General features: G+C 48.7%; 1 protein-coding gene across 2 annotated transcripts in view; it reads left to right on the top strand.

Annotated features, from left to right (window-relative positions):
• The window catches only part of chm (CHM Rab escort protein), a 106596-nt gene extending 86669 nt beyond the window's left edge, over window positions 1-19927 (top strand). For both annotated transcript variants that reach the window (XM_056284492.1, XM_056284491.1), the window contains exons 15-17: window positions 10005-10103; window positions 16507-16652; window positions 19473-19927. In XM_056284492.1, the coding sequence (XP_056140467.1) occupies window positions 10005-10103; window positions 16507-16652; window positions 19473-19721 (494 nt within the window). In that variant the 3' untranslated portion in view covers window positions 19722-19927. The remainder of the gene's footprint in view (window positions 1-10004; window positions 10104-16506; window positions 16653-19472) is intronic.
• The last annotated feature ends 5802 nt before the right edge of the window (window positions 19928-25729 follow it).

The raw sequence follows: 25729 nt of genomic DNA, 5'->3' as shown, positions 1-25729 counted from the left end.
TGAGTCGTTCGCTGGGCATGCGAATGACATGCCCAAGCCACCTGAGTTGATGGTGGTTTAGGGTAGACTCCACGCTGCAGCTGCCTGCCTGCTCCAAAACCTCTGTGTGTGGCACTCTGTCCTCCCAAGTCCTGCTGAGGATCCTCTGGAGACATCTCACATGGAAGGTCTCCAGGTTTCTGAGATGGTGGCTATAGATGGTCCATGCCTCACGTCCATAGAGTAGTGTGGAGACGCACACTGCTGTGTAAACAAGCACTCTGGTGTGGAGACTGAGGTTGCTGTCCTGGAAAACCCTTCTCCTTAGACGGCCAAAAGATGTTGAGGCTTGTTTGAGGCGGTGCTGAATCTCATCATCCGTTGTGCAGGTGTCAGATAGCATACTTCCCAGATATTTGAAGGCAGGAACAGTGGCCAGCTGTTGACATTCTGCTGTGACGATTGTTGGGTCTAGCGCACACACACACACACACCTGCTTCCTTCTGTGTTCCTTTCAACTCCCTCTGAACATGCCTGACCTCCTGTAGGTCCTCCTGTTTAAGAGTTTTTTAATGTTATAATTTCATTTAGCAGACACTTTTCTCATCTGAGAGTTAATACAACACAAGCAAGGATCTAGTCAGGAGACAACAATACAACACAAGCAAGGATCTAGTCAAGAGACAACAATACAACACAAGCAAGGATATAGTCAAGAGACAACAATACAACACAAGCAAGGATCTAGTCAGGAGACAACAGTACAACACAAGCAAGGATCTAGTCAAGAGACAACAGTACAACACAAGCAAGGATATAGTCAGGAGACAACAATATAACACAAGCAAGGATATAGTCCGGAGACAACAGTACAACACAAGCAAGGATATAGTCCGGAGACAACAATATAACACAAGCAAGGATCTAGTCAAGAGACAACAATACAACACAAGCAAGGATCTAGTCAGGAGACAACAATACAACACAAGCAAGGATATAGTCAGGAGACAACAATACAACACAAGTAAGGATATAGTCAGGAGACAACAATATAACACAAGCAAGGATATAGTCCGGAGACAACAATACAACACAAGCAAGGATCTAGTCAGGAGACAACAATACAACACAAGCAAGGATCTAGTCAGGAGACAACAATACAACACAAGCAAGGATCTAGTCAGGAGACAACAATATAACACAAGCAAGGATCTAGTCAGGAGACAACAATATAACACAAGCAAGGATCCAGTGAGGAGACAACAATATAACACAAGCAAGGATCTAGTGAGGAGACAACAATATAACACAAGCAAGGATCTAGTCAGGAGACAACAATATAACACAAGCAAGGATCTAGTGAGGAGACAACAATATAACACAAGCAAGGATCCAGTGAGGAGACAACAATATAACACAAGCAAGGATCTAGTGAGGAGACAACAATACAACACAAGCAAGGATCTAGTCAGGAGACAACAATATAACACAAGCAAGGATCTAGTCTGGAGACAACAACACAAGTAAGTACCAAAAACCTAGGTTCAAGTCCCATTGGACATAGGTGGGGTGAGTTGTGGGCATGAGTTGGGTTGATCCGAGCTGGATATTGATCTGTTGTATGGGTGGACTGGCTGGAATGACGAGGAGCTCAGTCGTAGATAGGTTAAACTGAAGGTGGTGTTTTGTATGAAATTTTATTTGTAATTTGTAGAATGAATGTGAAATTGTATCGTATTTTTTTTTATAAGTTCCTTTATTAATCCTCTTGGGGAAATTCAGTTACTGCAAATGAACTTATCCTAGCTGTGATCTTTGTAGCTAGGAGCAGTGGGCTGCACCCGGGGACCAACTCCAGTTCTTTTCCCATTGCCTTGCTCAGGGGCACAGACAGGAGTATGAACCCTAACATGCATGTTTCTTTTGATGATGGGGGGAAACTGGAGCACCCGGAGAAACCCCATGCAGACACGGGGAGAACATGCAGCTCCACACAGAGGACAACCTGGGATGAATCCCAAGGTTGGACTACCCCGGGGTTCGAACGCAGGACCTTCTTGCTATGAGGCGACAGTGCTAACCACTGGGCCACTGTGCTGCCCACTAATGTTCCCTTGCATAATAGAGTCACATACTGTTATGGGATGTGTTACTTTGTTTGTGATTGCAAACACCTGAGGGGAGCTTTAAAAACCTGCAGCTACCCCAGTTGGACCTTTGTGAAAACTGCAACACGTTCCAAAAAGACCCAACCGGGTGAGCAACGAGGAGAAAAGGAACAGAAGGAAGAGCACAGTCATCCTGTATGTTTCTGGGGTCTCCGAGAAACTCAGGAGAATTTTTAGCAAACACCGCATCCCGGTATACTTCAAACCCAGCAACACACTCCGACAAAGACTGGTTCATCCCAAAGACCATGTACCACACACCCGGAAAAGCAATCTGATGTATGCTGTACAATGCAATGAGGATTGCACTGACCTATACATAGGAGAAACCAAACAACCACTACACAAACGGATGGCCCAACTCAGAAGGCCAAACTCCTCAGGACAAGACTCAGCAGTCTATCTACACCTAAAGGAGAAGACACACTCCTTCGAGGACAGCAACGTACACATTTTGGACAGAGAAGATAGATGGTTTGAAAGAGGGGTGAAGGAAGCCATCTATGTGAAACTGGAAAAACCATCCCTCAACAGAGGAGGTCTGTGACACCACCTATCTCCCACTTACAATGCCGTCCTTTCATCTCTACCCAGGAGACTCAAGAAGCCTAGCCTCCAAGAACAACAGTCGCTCACTAACGGCTCCAACCACTCTCATGACCACTGAATGGAGCACTAACGAAGTCGAAACTAACACCCCCAACGACCGTCGCTGCTTAACATTGGATCACAAAGAGCCACGCATATCAATAGCTCTGATAACGACAGGCGTTGCTACACATCAGAACACAGAGAGCCATGGACATCAATAGCTCTGATAACGACTCCAAAGAGGATAAATATCTTGAGTCTCATCACCAGCCAGTCAGACTAGCTTGGTCTAGTCAGAAATGCACGAACTGATGAAGCCTCTTGGATGAGAGGCGAAACGTCTTCACGGATATATACCAAGTCCAGTTGCACTTGATTCAATTTCTTTGGATTCTCCAGGCAGTACGCCACAGGAAACATTCTCCAGGCAACACGTTACAGGAAACAATCACAGCAGTGCGTGTCATGTTAACCAATGTCTTCTCTGGGCACCCACTGATACAGACACAGACAAAGAACTCCCAGATAGTGTGAAGAAAAAGGTTTAATAATGGAGGCTGGTCTTGCCGGTCTGAAGGAGTCTCACTGGCATGTGGAAATCCAAAATGGAGGCTGGGAATTGGAGAGACACCAGGTAGGACGAGGCAGGGGGACGGGAGGCTGGTCGAGCAGGGCAGAGCTGGGCTTGGGACTGGACGGCTGGGGACAGAGCAGGAGCAGGAATGGAAGCTGGAGCTGATGGTCACAACACAGAAAGGGAGTACGAAGAGCACACGGCTGGCAGAGAGACAAACGCAAAATACAGAGCCAATGCAACTATACCAAAAGGCAAGCAGACGATCTGGCGACGAGTGGTAGAATGAACCAGATTTTATGGACCAGGAGAGTAGGTGAATGATGAGGCTTGATAGGAGACAGGTGTGCAGGTGATTAGCTCCAGCCCCGCCCAGCTCCCAGCCAACCTCCAGACAGACAGAAGGGGGAGGGACCAGCAGCACAGACAACAAGGAGGAAAACAGGGAGAAAAGACTAGGAACCCTTGTGGCAGGATGAGGAAAAACACAGGAGACGAAGGTGAGTTTGAACTTTATTCCTCAGCTCCAAAAACCAAACTACAACAGGAACAACCCTGCACCAGAGAGCCCGGGAACATAAACCACGCCCCCAGCTCACAGCCCTGCTGGGTGAGAGGCATAGCCCCTAGTGTCCGCCACACAGCCCCCCCGCCCCCGAACACCCAGAAGGGATTCCTGGAAAGAAAATCAGTGTCTCACTGGAGGCTTAAGCAGCCTGCCATAACGGCTGCGCCGTCCCTCAGCCGAAACAGTAAGTGAAACACAGTCCAATGCCGGCTGAGAAGCCGAATGCTGAACCCGTGAAGACACTGCCGGGGTCCTGGAAGGAGGGCGACCCCGACGGGGAACCTGGGCCGGAAACACAACTTCGCCTGCCATCCTGTGCGCCGGCTTAAGCCTATTAAGCGTGACACGCTCCCTACGCCCACCCATATCCAGCACAAAACCCTTAGGACCCATCTCAAGAACCCGAAATGGGCCGTCGTATGGGGGTTGGAGGGGCGAGCGGTGAGCATCATGCCGTACAAAAACAAAACGAGCCCACATGAGCTCCGCAGGCACGAACGACCGCGGAAAACAGTGGTTAACGGGGCCTGGAACCCGAGTGCTGTCGGGCAGAAAAGGATAAACGGCCGGACGGGGTCGAGGAGCGGAGCGGAACTCCCAGGCAAAAATTCCCCAGGGACGCAGAGCGGCTGACCGAGCACCAGCTCAGCGGGTGACGCGTCGAGGTCCTCCTTAGGAGCCGAACGCAACCTGAGCATAACCCAAGGTAAACGATCCACCCAGTTACCATCCGAGAGCGCAGCGCTGCCTTGAGCAACCGGTGAAAACGTTCACACAAGCCGTTAGCCTGCGGGTGGTACGCGGTAGTGCGGTGTACCTGCACACCCAAGGATCGCGCAAGTGCCGACCAGAGCTCTGACACGAACTGGGGGCCCCTGTCTGAGGTGGTATCTGACGGAGTGCCGAAACGGGCGACCCAGGAGGAAAGAAACGCGCGTGCAACATCCGAGGATGTTGGGGAGGACAGAGGGACAGCCTCTGGCCACCTGGTGGTCCGATCTACCATTGTGAGCAGGTGCGTAAAACCCTGTGAAGAAGGTAGAGGGCCCACCAGGTCCACATGCACGTGGTCGAAACGTCTGGCCGGGATCGGAAACGGTTCGAGGGGCGATTTAGTGTGCTGGTGGACCTTAGCGCGCTGGCACGCTACACATGCAGCTGCCCACCCCTTGACGTCCTTGCGGAGGCCAGGCCAGACGAACTTGGAACCGACCAACTTCACCGACGCCCGAACTCCAGGGTGCGAGAGGGAGTGAATCGATTCGAAAACTCGACGGCGCCAGGCCACTGGAACAACAGGGCAGGGACAGCCGGTGGAGACATCGCAGAGGAGGGCAGGACTGCCTTCCTGCATCACGGCGTCCTCTAGCTTGAGACCGGTATGCGTTGACCTAAGGGCAAGGACGTCCGGGTCACTGGGCTGGTCGGCAGCCATAGCGGAGAAATCCACACTGAGGTGCACAGGACACACAAGCACACGCGACAGACAATCAGCAACAGGGTTGGACGTCCCGGCCACATGCTGAACGTCTGTTGTGAACTCGGAGATGGCCGCCAGGTGGCGCTGCTGACGAGCAGACCACAGCTCAGTCACCTTGGACATGGCGAAAGTCAGCGGTTTATGATCCACATAAGCTGTGAAGGAGCCAATTTTACCACGTCAAGGCGCCGCGCACGCGCAAAAACTGGCGGTCCCAGAGTGGGAATGAAATGTTCTACCCCGTGTTTAGTAAGCGCGGTGTAAAAGACAGGTGTAGTCACCGATGGAAAATCCGCCAGCAAACGTTGAAAAACATCACCTAATGCTAAAAAGTTAGCCTGTGTTAACGGCCCGGCTCCCCCTGTCTCGCACGGAAAAGTGGCGAAAGACACAGCATCAATTAAACGGCGGTTTGCAACATCAACCAGCAGACCATTAGCACACAGAAAATCCACGCCGATAATAGGAACAGTAATGGCGGCGACTACAAAGTCCCACTCAAAATGGCGCTCGTGGAAACAAACAGTCACCAACCTTGTGCCAAACGTCGCAATGGATGAACCGTTAGCTGTACTTAACTGTGGGCCGCCGCCTTCGGCCGACCTGTCTGTCTTAGCAGGAGGGAGTAGGCTCTTTTGCGAGCCTGAGTCCACCAGAAACCGTCTTCCTGACATCGTGTCCTTAATGAAGAGCAGCTCACTACGTCCACCAGCACCCACAGCTGCTACTGAGCGCTGCCCTGGAGTTTCCCGGCGCCTCAAACGTGCACGGAGGGACGCAGCGCCTCGCCTTGCCGCCGAACCGCCGGTGGAAGAAACAGAGGCCGCTCCCGCGCCGTCTCCGGGCAGTCACTCCAGCCACCACTGCCAGGTCCGCGTCCTCCGACGCTGGTTGCAGAGGCTCCGATGCCACACTGCACAGAGAACCGTCTGGTAGCCAGCAGGACCCGATCGGCCTCCTCAGCCAAACCTCGGGAGTCACCAGCGGCCAGACACGGGGAGTTAGCCAAAGCCGCGTGCACAGGAGACGGGAGCTGGCGCAGGAAAACGTGCGGGAAAAGGAACCCACCTTCGTCTGAGCCTAGCAGCGACAGCATATTGTCCATGAGATCCACAGCCGTCCCGTCACCCAAACCGGATAGGGAAAGGATTCCCTCTGCCCTCTCTGCGGCAGATAGGCTGTACCTCTGGAGCAGAAGATGTTTGAGGGCGACGTATTTATCGTGTTGCGGAGGGGCGCGCAATAGCTGCATGGCCCGGCGTGTGGACCACTGGTCCAGCGCAGCGACGACCAAATAGTATCTGGAGTCGTCCGCGGAGATTCCACGCAGGTGGAACAGCGCCTCGACATGCTGGAACCACGAGGCCGGGTCGCTCTGCCAGAACTCTGGGAGCTTAACAGCCGCGGCAAGAACGGCCGGCTGTGAGAGTTGGGGCGGCGTGGCCGAAGTGGATTCACACTCTTCTTCTGCTCCAAACATGTTCAATTCGGGGTCACCATGTGGCAGGATGAGGAAAAACACAGGAGACGAAGGCGAGTTTTAACTTTTTTCCTCAGCTCAAAAAACCAAACTACAACAGGAACAACCCTGCACCAGAGAGCCCGGGAACGTAAACCACGCCCCCAGCTCACAGTCCTGCTGGGTGAGAGGCATAGTTCCTAGTGTCCGCCACACCCTGACAGTTTGGTATGATGCACAACTTGTATGTTTCTATCAGTAATAGACCACTGCACTTCCACGTTCGAACGTTAGATCGGGGGGAGCTAGAGGGGGATAGAAGCCGGCAACTCAGGGATGGATTCAACCGCAGCTTAAGCAAACACAGGATGAGCTGGTCTTCTGTTGACAGTCGTAGATGTTTGGACTCGGAGGATGTAACGAATGGACTGAGGTACTGATGAAGAGCACTGAACTTCTTCCAAGTGAGGCCAGTCATGCCCATGCACTTGGTGTCATTCCCTCGGAGAGCATCTGCAGACAGTCGCTCTTTAGACCAGTTCTCCAGCGCAGCATCTCGCTCTCTCCTTGCCTTGTCTCGCTCTCTCCTGGCCTCGTCTCGCTCTCCCCTGGCCTCGTCTCTCTCTCTCCTGAGATTTACCATCTCAACGACCTCCACATTCTCCTCCTGGCTGGGCACGGGTGCTTGCTCTTCAGGAGAAACTGTGTACGAATGGTCATGTTTAACAGTGCTGTCTGGTGGTGTGATGGTGTCTCTTTTTTTGGCACTGTGAAACCGCCTGATCTTCTCTGCCCCCGCTGAACTATGGCGATGGGGGAATATAGAGGGACAGTAGTCCGGGTGCACGTAACCTATTATTAGCTAGTTAAACTAGCTAACATTACCAGTGATGAAGTGTAGACCACAGACGTAAACATGTTTGCTGTCAGGATCCCAAAGTTGTCCATCCTTGTCTTTCCTTCTGATCGCCTGGAGCCATTTCAATCGTTTTTCTCCCTCCTTCTGCCTTTTAGGCAATACAAAAAAAACGAATATTTGGGTTGTTTTTCTTGTTAACAGTACAGTCCACCACACAGCAACTTTTGGGCATCGTAGCTACGGCTAGGCTGCGTATCTAATACAGTGCGGCTTGGCGGCACAGCAAGAGATGGAGACACAGTTCAGCACAGCACCCGACAACAATGTACCCCATAAACACCCATATATATATATATATATATATATATATATATATATATATATATATATATATATATATATATATATAAAATCCAGTTAGTCAGTTATTTTGCTCCTTATTTGTTTAGCTGGCTCAACAAATAAAGCAGGCTATTTTAAGGGCACCTTTTCTAGCCCCTTCCCCAGGTGGGGTTAGCAGAGTGGACCCTGAAATAGGGCTGCTCAGTCATAGGTGCAGCTACGAAGGGCTCTTTCTACCTCATTACAAGAACAAGAACTTTGCTGGGATCAGAGTTAATATGCTACGTCTAGCTACTTGGTGCTGGTTCTCTGTTTCCTGTGTCTTTAAGCAAATAATCAAGTACCAAATGAAAGAAACAGTGAAATGTGGAAACATTGCTGAAAAGTATTAAAGTATGTTTTTCCTGGCTGGAGGTGAGAAATTTAACGTGATGATAAGTGAAAACTAAAGCTTTTTCTTTTGAAAAGGAAGATTGTTGATTCACATAAAACCAGAATGAGATGCTTTTCAAGGTTTGTTATTTTTATTTTTCAAAAGTTTCCTCAAAATTTGCTTCAAATTTGGATGGAAACATAGCATGTGTCTGTCTATTGTGTTAGTCTTTCTCCGTCTGTCTAGTGGCACCATAACTTTCAGTATAGGAATGTGAGTCCAGCCACAACAGTAATAATCCATAGAAACCACGGTAACACTTTAGTATGGGGAACATAAAAAAACTTAATTACTAGTGAATTAGTAATGATCAAGATGTCACTTTAGTATGGGGAACATATTCTAAGTAACAAAAACGTAATTTACAGTAATTTAACACTATTAACACTTGTAGTTTTGTGTTTTGTTATGTAAGAACAGACCATATTCATTAAGTGTTAGTAAGGGAGAATAACTCTTCTTGTGGTACTACCACCTTATAAAGTCCATACTAAGCAAGCATATTGAGATGGTACTACTAATAAGCAATACTTCTGAGGTTATAGAGGGAAAACTCATAGTTAATGGCTTACTGGTTGTATAATAAGGCCATCCAGAATAAGGTATTAATGAGTATGTAATAATGACCAATTAAGAGCCAATATGTTGCTAATTTGCATGCTAATAAGCACCTAATTAAGGTGACTACGTTCCCCATACTAAAGTGTTACCGAAACCACATATTAAAGTGACCTGCTATCTGAACAAGTCAATCAGTATGGTGTAGGTGTATGATTTAGGTGTATGGTGTATGGTTTAGGTATAAGGTTTAGGTGTATGGTGTAGGTAGGTTTAGGTGTATGGTGTAAGTATGGTGTAGGTGTATGGTGTAGGTGTAGGTGTATGGTATAGGTGTAGGCATGTGGTGTAGGCATATGGTGTATGATGTAGGCATATGGTGTAGGTGTATAGTGTAGGTGTATGGCGTAGACGTATGGTGTAGTAGGTGTAGGTGTATGGTGTAGACATATGGTGTGAGTGTATGATGTAGGTGTGGTGTAGGTGTAGGCGTGTGGTGTAGGCATAAGGTGTAGATGTATGGTGTGTGGTATAGGCATATAGCATAGGTGTATGGTGTAGGTGTATGGTGTAGGCGTATGGTGTAGGTGTATGGTGTAGGTGTATGTGTATGCTGTATGGTGTGTGGTGTAGGCGTATGGTGTAAGTGTAGGCATATGGTGTAGGTGTAGGTGTATGGTGTAGGCATAAGCTGTAGGCGTATGGTGTAGGCGTATGGTGTACGGTGTAGGCGTATGGTGTAGGTGTATGGTGTAGGCATATGCTGTATGGTGTAAGTGTAGACATATGGTGTAGGCGTATGGTGTAGGTTTATGGTGTAGGCATTAGGTGTAGGTGTATGTTGTAGGCCATTTCAAATGATTAAGTAGCAAGTGCAACTGTCAAACATAAATGGTTAAAACATATTACACAGGATAAACTCCTTAGATGGTTCATGCAGTCTGTCTGTTGCCATGGAGATTATTTTATTGAATGTGTTTGTTTCTGTCTAGATCTGGTTCACCTCACCTGTCAGTCAATTGGCTCCGCCCACCAGGACCTGTCTCCTATAGTTTCCAGTTTATTCCAAACAAATGACTCGGCTGACAAAGGTAATCCAGCACACCTTCCAGCTGTGTGTGCTCTGTTGTCTGTCCCTCTGTACAGAACTAGTGCTCATCTTCCACTGAAGACCCTGAAACAGCTTGTCCGTCAAAACATCCATGACAGTGCAGCATGTGAGTTGAGAGAGGGAGCGTCTCAAATTACTGACAGAATGTGTGTATCATGATTCATAATCAAGGGACACATCTGCAAATGTTTCACTGTCCACAAGCAAATCTCTCTCACATTGTCTTTTAACTCGTCATTGAAATGGGTGAGAACTGATTTGTACAAAGGGATACACATATTTGTGAGTACAGGTTTTTCTTTCTGTACAAATATCTCTTACTTTGAATGTGAAACAATTACATATAATTCCAGTGTCCTTATATATTTCTTGCAACAAGACGTTCTCAACTGTCAAATTGGCTTGTGAACTGAAGAATTTGCTCTGTGAATCAACCTACATGCATGCATTCCATGACATGATGTTGAGACTCCTTTTCTGATTTGAGGCGTTATTTTTCACCGTGCGATCCACTTACATAACATGGCTAACATTCAGTCGTTCCTGTCCATGGCTGACACAGAGACTACATGCATTCGTTTCATCCAGACTTGGTTACTGTAATGTTGTTTTCAGGTCTGCCACATGCTAGTACTAAAAGTCTTCAGATGGTTCAGAATGCTGCTGCTAGAATCCTAACTAAATCTAGGATCCAAACCAAATCTAGAACCCTAAGTAAATCTAAAATCCTAAGTAAGTCTAGACTCTGACTAAATCTAGAATCCCAATTAAATCTGGAATCTGACTAAATCTAGGAAATTTGATCCATATTACACCAATTCTTGCCTCCCTTCATTGGCTTCCTATCCATGTTAGATCAGACTTCAAGGTGCTTCTGCTGACTTATAAAATCCTAAATGGGCTGGCCCAATCTTACCTGTCTGATCTCCTTAAACCATACACCGTACATTCCATCTCAAGCACTTCACTCTCAAAATACAGACAGTCAGAGAGACAATCAGACAGTCAGAGTCTGTTGAGTCCTTTAAATCAAACTTAAAACTCATCTTTGTGTCTTAGCTTACAATTAGTTGCCTTTAAGTTGAGTGCTTCACAACCTGTACTGCATGGCTCTGCATCTTCCTCTGTCACACTCGCCACCTGCATGTCCTTTCTCACCACATCCGTAAACCTCCTCTTTGGCCTTCCTCTTCTCCTCTTCCCTGGCAGCCCCATATTCAGCATCCTTCTCCCAATATACCCAGCATCTCTCCTCCACACATGTCCAAGCCATCTCAGTCTTGTCTCTCTTGCTTTGTCTCCAAACCGTCCAACCTGAGCTGTCCCTCTAATATACTTGTTCCTAATCCTGTCCTTCTTCGTCACTCCCAACGAAAATCTTGTCATCTTAAGCTCTGTCACCTCCAGCTCCACCTCCTGTCTTTTCATCAGTGCCACTGTCTCCAAACCATATAACATAACTGGTCTCACAACCATCTTGTAAACCTCCCCTTTAACTCTTGGTGGTACCCTTCTGTCACAAATCATATATGTGTCACAAATCATATATCGTTCCAGGTGTCACTGTGCCAGGCTGTGTTCCATTTTACAGGGCTCCAGGTAAAACAAAATATCTAGGAGCCATTGGCTTCTAAATCCAAACTATTTAGGATCCAAATCAAATTTTCAATAGACAAAACATAGTGATGTCATATGCTACGTTTTTAAAGGGCTGCCTCGCACTGCCTTTTCTTTCCCATTTGTACGGTCTACCTTTGTTTGCTCTGTCTTCCATACTCTACTCAATGTGTTCTTTACATACACAATACTTGCAATGTTCAATATACTGCAGTCATAAATACTTAGATGTCCAGTCTCCCCCCCCCCCGCCCCCCACTATTTTATTCAACTATCTTCAACTGAATCAGGCTGGGATGCCACAAATGTCACTTGAGAACTTGTCCAGTTGGTGTCGACATCATTGGCATCTGATGTAGAAGCTGGGTTTGGATGGGCAAGGAGTGAGAAAAGCCAGATATTTGTTAGCTAACTACACAGTTAGCTAACAAGCAGTTAGCCACATCAAGGGTTCAAATTACATAGTGGCTTTCAGGGGAGCCCTATTTTCTGGTGCGCTACTGCACATGTCACATGCACATACATACATTGACATGTGCGGTCAATTGCAGGGTTACTGAAAAAAAACATTCTGCTGTTACTACATACAGTTCACTGTCAATAACATTTCACTTCTTATAGCGGAACTCTAGCCATGCAGGGAACACGGAGACTGAACAGCTATAGGAACTCTAGCCATGCAGGGAACACAGAGACAGAACAACTATAGGAAACTTAGCCATGCAGGAAACACGGAGACAGAACAACGATAGGAACTCTAGCCATCCAGGGAACACGGAGACAGAACAACTATAGGAACTCAAGCCATGCAGGGAACACAGAGACAGAACAACTATAGGAACTCAAGCCATGCAGGGAACACGGAGACAGAACAACTATAGGAACCCTAGCCATCCAGGGAACACGGAGACAGAACAACTATAGGAACTCAAGCCATGCAGGGAACACGGAGACAGAACAACTATAGGAACCCTAGCCATCCAGGGAACACGGAGACAGAATGACTATAGGAACTCTAGCCATCCAGGGAACACGGAGACAGAACAACTATAGGAACTCTAGCCATGCAGGGAACACGGAGACAGAACAACTGTAGGAACTCTAGCCATGCAGGGAACACGGAGACAAAACAACTATAGGAACTCTAGCCATGCAGGGAACACGGAGACAGAACAACTATAGGAACTCTAGCCATGCAGGGAACACGGAGACAGAACAACTATAGGAACTTTAGCCATGCAGGAAACACGGAGACAGAACAACAATAGGAACTCTAGCCATGCAGGGAACACGGAGACAGAACAACTATAGGAACTTTAGCCATCCAGGGAACACAGAGACAGAACAACTATAGGAACTCTAGCCATGCAGGGAACACGGAGACAGAACAACTATAGGAAGTCTAGCCATGCAGGGAACACGGAGACAGAACAACTATAGGAACTCTAGCCATGCAGGGAACACGGAGACAGAACAACTATAGGAACTTTAGCCATGCAGGAAACACGGAGACAGAACAACAATAGGAACTCTAGCCATCCAGGGAACACGGAGACAGAACAACTATAGGAACTCAAGCCATGCAGGGAACACGGAGACAGAACAACTATAGGAACCCTAGCCATCCAGGGAACACGGAGACAGAACAACTATAGGAACTCTAGCCATCCAGGGAACACGGAGACAGAACAACTATAGGAACTCTAGCCATGCAGGGAACACGGAGACAGAACAACTATAGGAACTCTAGCCATGCAGGGAACACGGAGACAGAACAACTATAGGAACTTTAGCCATGCAGGGAACACGGAGACAGAACAACTATAGGAACTCTAGCCATGCAGGGAACACGGAGACAGAACAACTATAGGAACTCAAGCCATGCAGGGAACACGGAGACAGAACAACTATAGAAACTCTAGCCATGCAGGGAACACGGAGACAGAACAACTATAGGAACTCTAGCCATCCAGGGAACACGGAGACAGAACAACTATAGGAACTCTAGCCATGCAGGGAACACGGAGACAGAACAACTATTGGAACTCTAGCCATGCAGGGAACACGGAGACAGAACAACTATAGGAACTCTAGCCATGCAGGGAACACGGAGACAGAACAACTATAGGAACTCTAGCCATGCAGGGAACACGGAGACAGAACAACTATAGGAACTTTAGCCATGCAGGGAACACGGAGACAGAACAACTATAGGAACTCTAGCCATGCAGGGAACACAGAGACAGAACATCTGTAGGAACCCTAGCCATCCAGGGAACACAGAGACAGAACAACTATAGGAACTCTAGCCATGCAGGGAACACGGAGACAGAACAACTATTGGAACTCTAGCCATGCAGGGAACACGGAGACAGAACAACTATAGGAACTCTAGCCATGCAGGGAACACGGAGACAGAACAACTGGAGGAACTCTAGCCATGCAGGGAACACGGAGACTGAACAACTATTCACTGTTGCAATGTTTTTATATCAGTCGAGCAACAACAGTAAAAAATCCACACAGTGAATCAGCCAATGGTTTACGCTATGCTTCCACACAAACCACACCAGCTGACATCACATGACAACATCAGAACTTGCTCAAAGCCTACTGCATAATAAAAGATCCTGACTGTAACGTTATGATGATAATACACCATGATACAGTACCCATCACTATGATAATACACCAAGATACAGTACCCATCACTCTGATAATACACCATGATACAGTACCCTGATCACTATGATAATACACTATGGTACAGTACCCATCACTATAATAATACACCACGATACAGTACCCATCGCTACGATAATACACCATGGTACAGTACCCATCACTATAATAATACACCACGGTACAGTACCCAACACTATGATAATACACCATGACACAGTACCCATCGCTATGATGATACACCATGATACAGTACCCATCACTATGATAATACATCATGATACAGTACCCATCACTGTGATGATACAGCATGATACAGTACCCATCACTATGATAATACACCGTGGTACAGTACCCATCACTATGATGATATACCATTGTACAGTACCCATCACTACGATAACATACCATGGTACAGTACCCATCACTATGATAATACACCGTGGTACAGTACCCATCACTATGATGATATACCATTGTACAGTACCCATCACTATGATAATACACCATGATACAGTACCCATCCTTTCTTTCTCTGGCTCATTTTCACAGTTCACTATGCCAACAAAAAATGTCTCACTTAGATCAGTGTTATCCACAATATTTACAGACATTCCTTTATTCCCTTTTCTTTTTGAGAAGCACTGTTTAGCAAAATGATTCTTTCCCTGGCAGTAAGAGCATTGCTTACCAGAGGCTGGACACTGTCTTGGCTTGTGCTGTGAACCACAGCGTTTGAAGCTGAACATCCTGTTGCCTGTCCGCGGTGCAGGTCGGATCTGTGTGTGTCTTCTTCCTTGGCTTGAGACCACACCAACAGCCACGCAGTCACTCATGGTCACTGTGCCTGCTGCCATCTCGCTGAACTTCCTCACATGCATTTGGGACAGTTCACTCGCCTGGCAGATCTTAATAGCGCCCTTTAGCGTTAGCTCTGTTTCCCTCAGTAGCCTTTCTCTGACCTTTTTATCCTCCGCTCCAGAAACTCTCTGGTCCCGGATCATGGAGTCTTTTATCCTCCACTCCAGAAACTCCCTGGTCCCGTATCATGGAGTCTTTCATCCTCCACTCCAGAAACTCTCTGGTCCCGGATCATGGAGTCTTTTATCCTTCACTCCAGAAACTCTCTGGTCCCGGATCATGGAGTCTTTTATCCTTCACTCCAGAAACTCTCTGGTCCTGGATCATGGAGTCTTTCAGTGAAGCAAAGTTACATGACTGTGTTTGCAGCTTCAGGTCAGTCAGAAAGCTATCAAAAGGCTCACGTTGTTGCTGCACACATGAAGGAAATACGTGTCTCACGTATGTTTTTTCTTTGGAGAGCAACGAGCATCACATTTATCAAACACTTTATCGAGTTTCTCTTCATCTTCATACACCAACGTATCGTACACTTCAGTGGCATGTGGGCCTGCTATTGTTAGCAGTAATGCTACCTTCCTAGCATCTGGCTGTCCATGGCCACCTTGTACAGTTGAATCTGCTGCTTGAAGGTGCGCCTGTTGCGGTCGACATTCCCAGTAAGTTTCAAACTCTCCGGTGGGTTTAAGAAATCCATGTGGCTCGTCACAGTGCTACACTGTAATTTTACTACAGTGCTATGCTGTAGTAAAACTACACCTCCCTGTAGTTTTTTGCCCCGTACCATATTTTGTTTGTTTTAAAATGATGGACCGAGACCTTTTCCAAGTTTACGCCGAAGCTTTTATTATCCCACCTGCCAGACTCCATGTTCCAACATCCCAACCTCTCAGCTCAGCACGTCACTAGCCTGCATCATAACACATAGGATTCTGGGTAACGCAGGTCCCAACAAAGGCTTATAGCAACACAATTTCTTTTTTCTTTTTCTTTTTTTTGGCTTGTGGGTAATGGTGGCGACTGGAAGAAAAAATGGTGGCAAAATTAAAAGGTTAGTCGCATTGGCGACCATTTTAGTCGCCATATGGAGCTCTGTTTTAATGACAGATGTTGACATCGTCATGTTCAACATCTGTCATTAAAATGGAGCCTGACCCTTGACCTTCAAGACCTAATCTCTAATCTATCTGTTTCTGTGTGTGTGTGTGTGTGTGTGTTTTCAGAGGACTGTGCACATGTATTGTGGTGTGTGTATTTCAACATGGCTGACAGTTCAGGGATGGAGGTTGAAGGACACGATCTGCCGTCGAATATTTACATCTGCAGAGGACCAGACAGCCAGTTAGGACACCAGCAGGTCATCAGTCAGGTGAGTACTGACACTCTGTGTGTGTGTGTGTGTGTGTGTGTGTGTTTGATAGAGTAGAATACACTTTATTTGTCATTTTGTACATACGCACAATGAAATTCACACTCTGCATTTAACCCATCCTAGCTGTGTAGCTTGGAGCAGTGGGAAGCTGCCGTACAGCACCTGGGAACCAACTCCAGTTATTTCTTCCTATTGCCTTGCTCAGGGGCACAGACAGGCAAGAATTGGTGTAATATGGTCAAATTTCCTAGATTTAGTTGGGATTCTAGCCGCAGCATTCTAAACCATCTAGCATGCATGGTTTAGCAGTGGCTGCAGGGGTAGAAGAGGGAGACTGACCAACAAGGCTACCAATAGGACTACCAACAGGGCTGCCAACAGGACTATCAACAGGACTACCAACAGAGCTACCAAGCACAGAAAAAGATTTGCTGTCGGGAGGGGTGACTGCCGGGCCATGCAGTTGGTGGCCTGCTAATGGATGCACTATTTCCCTGTGGGACAAAAATAAAGTCTGCATCATCTAGTAGGCCCACTAGAGGCCTGGGGTCTGAGCTGTGTGGAGTGCCATAACGTAAAGAGTGCTCTAGCTCATAGACACATCTGTCTGACATGACAGCACAGTTGGCACAAGCCATGTTGCCACAGCAGGTGTATTAGCTTCTTCGTCTTTGGCAGTCCATCGAAACAGTGATGACTGTGATGCAGTTTAAGCTCGGCAGCACACGTGGGCCATCAGGCCCACATTAGAGCCACAATATCCGTCCACATTTGTCACAGATCAATGTTGTGTGAGTTGGTCTGTTGTGTCTTGCATGATGGGCCTTATCATATGTGTGATGTTACTTTATTAGAATGTGAGAAGGGTACTTTTATTTTGAAGTGTATTTGCTCCCTCTAGCCTCCCTCACGTGACTTTAATTCAGGGGATAGTTTGCTGCCTGGTAGTCGTGGGAACGGTACAGTCCAGCTTTCCATGCGGAGTTTCATATGTTTGCCCAGCTCCTGTGTTTATTGCTTCTATCTACGTTTGTGCCTTGGAGAGCATCGTCTGTAAGTTCAGTTGTGACATTATTTAAGTGATTGATGATGTCTGTTATAAGAACTTCGTTGTATTCATGTTAATATGAAAATAGCTATGTGTAACGTTAGCTTCTCCCATTTTCTGTTAGCTAGTTAGCCAGCCAGGCTTTCGGTTGCTAGTTAGCTGTGTCAGCTCCGTGGTAGAAATGTCACGTTATTCTTTCTGCCCGTATTCCGCCTATATTATAGCATATTGATCTATGTTATATGTACATTATTTACAATTGGTTCATAAGTCATTCATAATTCATGTGTGATTTCGTCATTCCTAGGTTACGTACAGCTATTTACATGCAGTTATGTAGCCTACAATTATTATTTACATGCAGTCATGTGCAGTTATTTACATGTGTTATGTAGTTATGTCATAGACATGTGATAACATTTTATAATTTATGCAATGTTTATTGAAACATTCTTTCTCTGTATTGCCCCCCTATACAGTTTTACAAAAAAGGTTGAATTCTCAAAGTTCTTCAGTAAAGTTCCTCAACTTGGACCGGGACTCTGTATTTCTTTGGGATTCTTCATGTTGGCTATCTGTCGGCCTGTTTATACATGGACACAAACACGTAGGACAGAATAATAGGCTTCTTGTCTCTTTTGTTCAACAGCTGTTCTCATTTGCGTTACTGTAAAGCGCCATCTCTGTCCGTCCAGGGCCACTGTCTCCCAGCTGGAGTCATCTACTGTATGCCGCAGATCTTCATGTGGCGCTTGAGCACGTTTTGAAGCGTAGCTTCTGGCCTCCCTGCTTCCTTTTCCCCTGGCACTGCTCCCCGTAGAAAACCTCCTTTGATAGGCGGTTGTCTGGCGTTCTTCTCACATGGCCGGCCCATCGGAGCTGGGAGGCTGTTGTTAGGGCTTCAACACTGACAGTACCAGCACGGCTCAATACTTGACGGTATAGATGGGAAGACAAGGTGCCCACATCGGGCACCTTGTCTTCCCATCTGATTCGCAGCAGCCTTCGCAGATGACGAAGCTGAATGCTGGTTAGCTTCCTGGTGTGCTTGTGATACAGGGTTATGCATTCAGTGGAGTATAGTAGAGATGGGAGAACAGCTGTGTTGTACACCTTGATTTGACACCTTGTCTTCCCATCTGATTCGCAGCAGCCTTCGCAGATGAGGAAGCTGAATGCTGGTGAGCTTCCTGGTGTGCTTGTGATACAGGGACATGCATTCAGTGGAGTATAGTAGAGACGGGAGAACAGCTGTGTTGTAGACCTTGATCCTTGTTGTCAGCTGATGTCATGGTGGGACCAAAGTCGTTTGTGGAGGGCACCAAAGGCTTTTGTGGCCGCTTGGATTCTTCTGTCCACTTCTAAGTCAGAGGAGTTTGTATCTGTCACAACACTGCCCAGATAGGTGGCTAAAGGCTACCGCTGGCGGTCATTAGCAAAAGCAAGAACCAAGCAGTCTACAAGGTATCAGCAATTTATTCACATTTGAATTCATTAGGATGCAAACATTGGCAGGAAGAAGGTACCCAGCAGTATGAATACAGCAGAACAACTAACAAGATGTGAGCTTAGCTGAGGCAGGGAGTAACAGACAATAAAGATAAAGAAGATGCAGCAGAACAGAGCTGAGGAGTCCTGGTATAATATGTAATATACATTAGTTTTACCTTTCACCACATTGTTGGGTCATTGCTGGTTTTTAACCTTTGTTTCCATCTCTCTGTCACTCTTTTTTCCCTCCCTCCCTCCCTCTCTCCATCCCACCCCAGGCAGAGCAGATGTTTCAAAAGATTGTACCTGCGGAGGAGTTTTGTCCTCCCGCTCCAAACCCTGAAGACATCCTCTATGAGGGAGAAACAGCAGATGCCAGCCCTTCCCCCCTAGAGGAGGAGGAAACAGGAGACACCAGCCCCTCCCCCCCAGAGGAGGAGGAGGAGAGAGAAGAAGAGAGAGGGAGGGAGCAAGAAGAAGAGAGGGAGAGAGAGGGAGATGAGAGAAAGACTCAAGAAGAAGAGTGACAACATACACACACACACACACAACAAACAAGAACTTGATACATTCTGCATTTGGTCTTTAAATCTGAACACATTAAACAGCCCCAGTGTATTATGGGTAAAATGTTGATGTTGCCTCTCTGTCTTTCAGTTTCAAACACAGTCAGTTCTCCTGAATTCTGTTATATTCTGTTGTCAGCATTTCAAATAAAGCTTCCACAGATGGACTTATTTGGCCTCTGGAAGAGTTTTTTGTTTTTAGTTCTCAGACATCATCGGGTTTATTTTATTTATCAGCACCTCCAAGTGTGAGGCCATGGTTCTCCACCGGAAAATGGTGGATTGCTGGTTGGGGATGAGTTGCTGGATTGCTGGATTGCTGGTTGGGGATGAGTTGTTGCCTCAAGTGAAGGAGTTCAAGTATCTCGGGGTCTTGTTCACGAGTGAGGGTAGGATGGAGCGGGAGATTGACAGGCGGATTGGTGCAGCATCAGCAGTAATGTGGACGTTTTACCAGACCATTGTGGTGAAGAGGGAGCTGAGCAGAAAGGCAAAGCTCTCAATTTACCAGTCAATCTTTATTCCAACCCTCAGCTACGGTTATGAGCTTTGGGTAGTGACCGAAAGGGTGAGATCATGGATACAAGCGGCTGAAATTATATATATATATATATATATATTGTGGCGGCCACTAGGGGCCATGCCTCTCACCCAGCAGGACTGTGAGCTGGGGCGTGGTTTACGTTCCCGGGCTCGCCGGGGCAGGGTTGTTCCTGCTGCAGTTGGTTTTTGGAGTTGAGGAATAAACATCCAACTCGCCTTGGTCTCCTGTGTTTTTCCTCATCCTGCCACATTGGTGACCCCGAATTGAACATGTTTGGAGCAGAAGAGGAGTGTGAATCCACTTCGGCCACGCCGCCCCACCTCTCACAGCCGGCCGTTCTCGCCGCGGCTGTGAAGCTCCCAGAGTTCTGGAAGAGCGACCCGGCCTCGTGGTTCCAGCATGTCGAGGCGCTGTTCCACCTGCGTGGAATCTCCGCGGACGACTCCAGATACTATCTGGTCGTCGCTGCGCTGGACCAGCGGTCCACACGCCGGGCCATGCAGCTGTTGCGCCCCCCCCCCCGCAACACGATAAATACGTCGCCCTCAACCATCTTCTGCTCCGGAGGTACAGCCTATCTGCCGCAGAGAGGGCAGATATAATCCTTTCCCTATCGGGTTTGGGCGACGGGACGGCTGTGGATCTCATGGACAATATGCTGTCGCTGCTAGGCTCGGACGAAGGTGGATTCCTTTTCCCGCACGTTTCCCTGCGCCAGCTTCCGTCTCCTGTGCACGCGGCTTTGGCTAACTCCCCGTGTCTGGCCGCTGGTGACTGCCGAGGTTTGGCTGAGGAGGCCGATCGGGTCCTGCTGGCTACCAGACGGTTCTCTGTGCAGAGTGTGGCATCGGAGCCTCTGCAGCCGGCGTCGGAGGACGCGGACCCGGCGGTGGTGGCTGAAGTGACTGCCCGGAGACGGCGCGGGAGAGGCCTCTGTTTCTTCCACCGGCGGTTCGGCGGCAAGGCGAGGCGCTGCGTCCCTCCGTGCACGTTTGAGGCGGCGGGAAACTCCAGGGCCAGCACCCAGTAGCAGCTGTGGGTGCTGGTGGACGTAGTGAGCTGCTCTTCATTAAGGACACGATGTCAGGAAGACGGTTTCTGGTGGACTCAGGCTCGCAAAAGAGCCTACTCCCTCCTGCTAAGACAGACAGGTCGGCCGAAGGCAGCGGCCCAGTTAAGTGCAGCTAACGGTTCGTCCATTGCGACGTTTGGCACAAGGTTGGTGACTGTTTGCTTCCACGGGCGCCATTTTGAGCGGGACTTTGTAGTGGCCGCCATTACTGTTCCTATTATCGGCGCGGATGTTCTGTGTGCTAATGGTCTGCTGGTTGATGCTGCAAACCGCCGTTTAATTGATGCTGTGTCTTTCGCCACTGTTCCGTGCGAGACAGGGGGAGCCGGGCCGTTAACACACGCTAACTTTTTAGCATCAGGGGATGTTTTTCAGCGTTTGCTGGCGGATTTTCCATCGGTGACTCCACCTGCCTTTTCCATCGCGGTTACTAAACACGGGGTACAACATTTCATTCCCACTCTGGGACCGCCAGTTTTGGCGCGCGCGCGGCGCCTCGACGCGGTAAAATGGGCTCCAGCTAAGGAGGAGTTCGCCATCATGGAGCGTCTGGGTATAGTGAGGCGTTCCAACAGCCCGTGGGCCTCGCCGCTTCACATGGTGCCCAAGGCGGATGGGTCGTGGCGGCCTTGCGGCGACTTTCGCCGCCTGAACAACGTCACCGCCAATGACCGCTATCCCATCCCACACATACAGGACTTTTCCATACGCCTGGCAGGTGCCACTATCTTCTCTAAGGTGGACCTGGTGCGCGGCTATCATCAGGTTCCCGTGCGCGCAGAGGACGTGGCCAAGACCGCAGTGATCACCCCGTTTGGGCTTTTTGAGTTCATGCGATGCCTTTTGGCTTGAAGGGGGCAGCGCAAACCTTTTAGAGGCTGATGGACTCGGTGTTGCGTGACCTTGATTTCGTGTTCGTTTATCTCGACGACATATTAGTGGCCAGTCCGTCAGCTGAAGAGCACCTGGCGCACCTGAAACAGGTTTTCTGTCGTTTGGACGAACACGGCCTGATAGTCAACCCGGCCAAGTGTCAGTTTGGACTGCCGGTGATTGACTTCTTGGGTCACCGCATTTCGCCGCAAGGCGCGGTCCCGTTGCCTTCTAAGGTGCAAGCGGTGGCGGAATTTCCCCGCCCGGTCTCTGTTAAGGCATTGCAGGAATTCTTGGGAATGGTAAATTTCTATAACCGTTTCCTCCCTCGCGCTGCCCACCTCCTTCAGCCACTTTACGAAGCCCTGTGGCTTAAGAAGGCTAACGACCCTGTCGACTGGACTCCCGCACAGGTCCAGGCCTTTGACGGAGTTAAGTGCGCCCTGGCTAACGCTGCCCTCCTCGCCCATCCCACACCCACGGCGTCCATAGCTTTAACAACCGATGCGTCTGACATAGTCATGGGGGCTGTGGTTGAACAGCGTGTGGTGAATGCGTGGCAGCCACTCGCATTTTTTAGCCGCAAACTGCGAGATAGCGAGCGCAAGTACAGCGTTTTTGACCGGGAGTTGCTGGCACTGCACCTTGCAACCCGGCATTTCCGCTTCCTGCTGGAGGGTCGCCCATTCACGGCTTATGTGGCTCATAAGCCGCTGACTTTTGCCATGTCCAAGGTGACTGAGCCGTGGTCTGCTCGTCAACAGCGCCACCTAGCGGCGATCTCCGAGTTCACAACGGACATTCAGCATGTGGCCGGGAAGTCCAACCCTGTTGCTGATTGTCTGTCGCGTGTGCTTGTGTGTCCTGTGCACCTCGGTGTGGATTTCTCCGCTATGGCTGCCAACCAGCCCAGTGACCCGGACGTCCTTGCCCTTAGGTCAACGCGTACCGGTCTCAAGCTAGAGAACGCTGTGATGCAGGAAGGCAGTCCTGCCCTCCTCTGCGATGTCTCCACCGGCCGTCCCCGCCCCGTTGTTCCAGTGGCCTGGCGCCGTCGAGTTTTCGATTCGATTCAGTCCCTCTCGCACCCTGGAGTTCGGGCATCGGTGAAGTTGGTCGGTTCCAAGTTCGTCTGGCCTGGCCTCCGCAAGGACGTCAAGGGGTGGGCAGCTGCATGTGTAGCGTACCAGCGCGCTAAGGTCCACCAGCACACTAAATCGCCCCTCGAACCGTTTCCGATCCCGGCCAGACGTTTCGACCACGTGCATGTGGACCTGGTGGGCCCTCTACCTTCTTCACAGGGTTTTACGCACCTGCTCACAATGGTGGATCGAACCACCAGGTGACCAGAGGCTGTCCCTCTGTCCTCCACAACATCCTCGGATGTTGCACGCGCGTTTCTTTCCTCCTGGGTCGCCCGTTTCGGCACTCCGTCAGATATCACCTCAGACAGGGGCCCCCAGTTCGTGTCAGAGCTCTGGTCGGCACTTGCGCGATCCTTGGGTGTGCAGGTACACCGCACTACCGCGTATCACCCTCAGGCTAACGGCTTGTGTGAACGTTTTCACCGGTCGCTCAAGGCAGCGCTGTGCGCTGCGCTCTCGGATGGTAACTGGGTGGACCGTTTACCTTGGGTTATGCTCGGGTTGCGTTCGGCTCCTAAGGAGGACCTCGACGCGTCACTCGCTGAGCTGGTGCTCGGTCAGCCACTCCGCGTCCCTGGGGACTTTTTGCCTGGGAGTTCCGCTCCTCGACCCCGTCCGGCCGTTTATCCTTGTTTGTCCGACAGCACTCGGGTTCCAGGCCCCGTTCACCACTGTTTTCCGCGGTCGTTCGTGCCTGCGGAGCTCATGTCGGCTCGTTTTGTTTTTGTACGGCATGATGCTCACCGCTCACCCCTCCAACCCCCATACGATGGCCCATTTCGGGTTCTTGAGACGGGTCCTAAGGGTTTTGTGCTGGATATTGGTGGGCGTAGGGAGCGTGTCACGCTTGATAGGCTCAAACCGGCGCACAGGGTGGCAGGCGAAGTTGTGTTTCCGGCCCAGGTTCCCCGTCGGGGTCGTCCTCCTTCCAGGACCCCGGTAGTCTCTTCACGGGTTCAGCGTTCTGCTTCTCAGCCGGCATTGGACTGTGTTTCACCTACTGTTTCTGCTGAGGGACGGCGCAGCCGTTATGGCAGGCTGCTTAAGCCTCCAGTGAGACACTGATTTTCTTTCCAGGAGTCCCTTCTGGGTGTTCGGGGGGGGGGGGGGCTGTGTGGCGGACACTAGGGTCTATGCCTCTCACCCAGCAGGACTGTGAGCTGGGGGCGTGGTTTACGTTCCCAGGCTCGCCGGGGCAGGGTTGTTCCTGCTGCAGTTGGTTTTTGGAGTTGAGGAATAAACATCAAACTCGCCTTGGTCTCCTGTGTTTTTCCTCATTCCTGCCACTATATATGTATACACACACACACACACACACACACACACATATATATATATATATATGATGGCTGTTAGCGGGTTTTTGGGCAGTGTGAAAGGGGTATAATGTTGCAAACTAGGTTATCTATATTTTTGCTTAGGTAGTATTGCGTGTATACTTAGGGCAATGCAATTCCTAATTGCAAAATGGCCTCCTGCATATGTAGAATGACTTGTGATGATACATTTAAGATTTAAAGACTGTCGAGACGTCATCTCCGTGCAGGATTTACCATTAAAGAGGGGAATGGAAAAACTAGATCCAAAATACATGACAGTACTAACTCTAATTCCTCACATCTGTGCAGTGCAGCATCAGTTAAAACAACCAAAGCTCCATTTAAATAAACATTTTTATTAATACTGACATTTAAAGCATCTTTACAACATTAATAGGAAAGGCACCAAACTTCTACATGATGTTTTCATTCATGTTCAACGAGACACCGAATAAAGGTTCGAAGAGGAAGGAGGTCAGATTAATAACAGTGGTAGTACCAGGCTTAACAAAACAACATTACATTTAATGAAAATTCTAAATTATCAGCTGAAAACAGACAGGCCCTCTTCATCGTGACATCTTCCCAACTCCCAAATCCAGCTGCTAATAAACTACAAGTCACAGTCGGTCATTTAGAAAAAGTCAGTCAGAAACGTGTTTGACCTCTGCCAGAATGCTGCTCAGCGTCTGTACCGCTTACTGACTGGCACCAGTGTCAGAGATGACGTTAAGCTAGCGGTCTGTACCGCTTACTGACTGGCACCAGTATCAGAGATGACGTTAAGCTAGCGGTCTGTACCGCTTACTGACTGGCACCAGTGTCAGAGATGACGTTAAGCTAGCGGTCTGTACCGCTTACTGACTGGCACCAGTGTCAGAGATGACGTTAAGCTAGCGGTCTGTACCGCTTACTGACTGGCACCAGTATCAGAGATGACGTTAAGATAGCGGTCTGTACCGCTTACTGACCGGCACCAGTGTCAGAGATGGCGTTAAGCTAGCGGTCTGTACCGC

This window comes from Lampris incognitus, chromosome 8 (assembly GCF_029633865.1).
Source record: "Lampris incognitus isolate fLamInc1 chromosome 8, fLamInc1.hap2, whole genome shotgun sequence".
Classification (NCBI taxonomy): Eukaryota; Metazoa; Chordata; class Actinopteri; order Lampriformes; family Lampridae; genus Lampris; species Lampris incognitus.
Note: the sequence above shows the minus strand (reverse complement) of the source record. Positions and strands in the feature narration are given on the sequence as shown.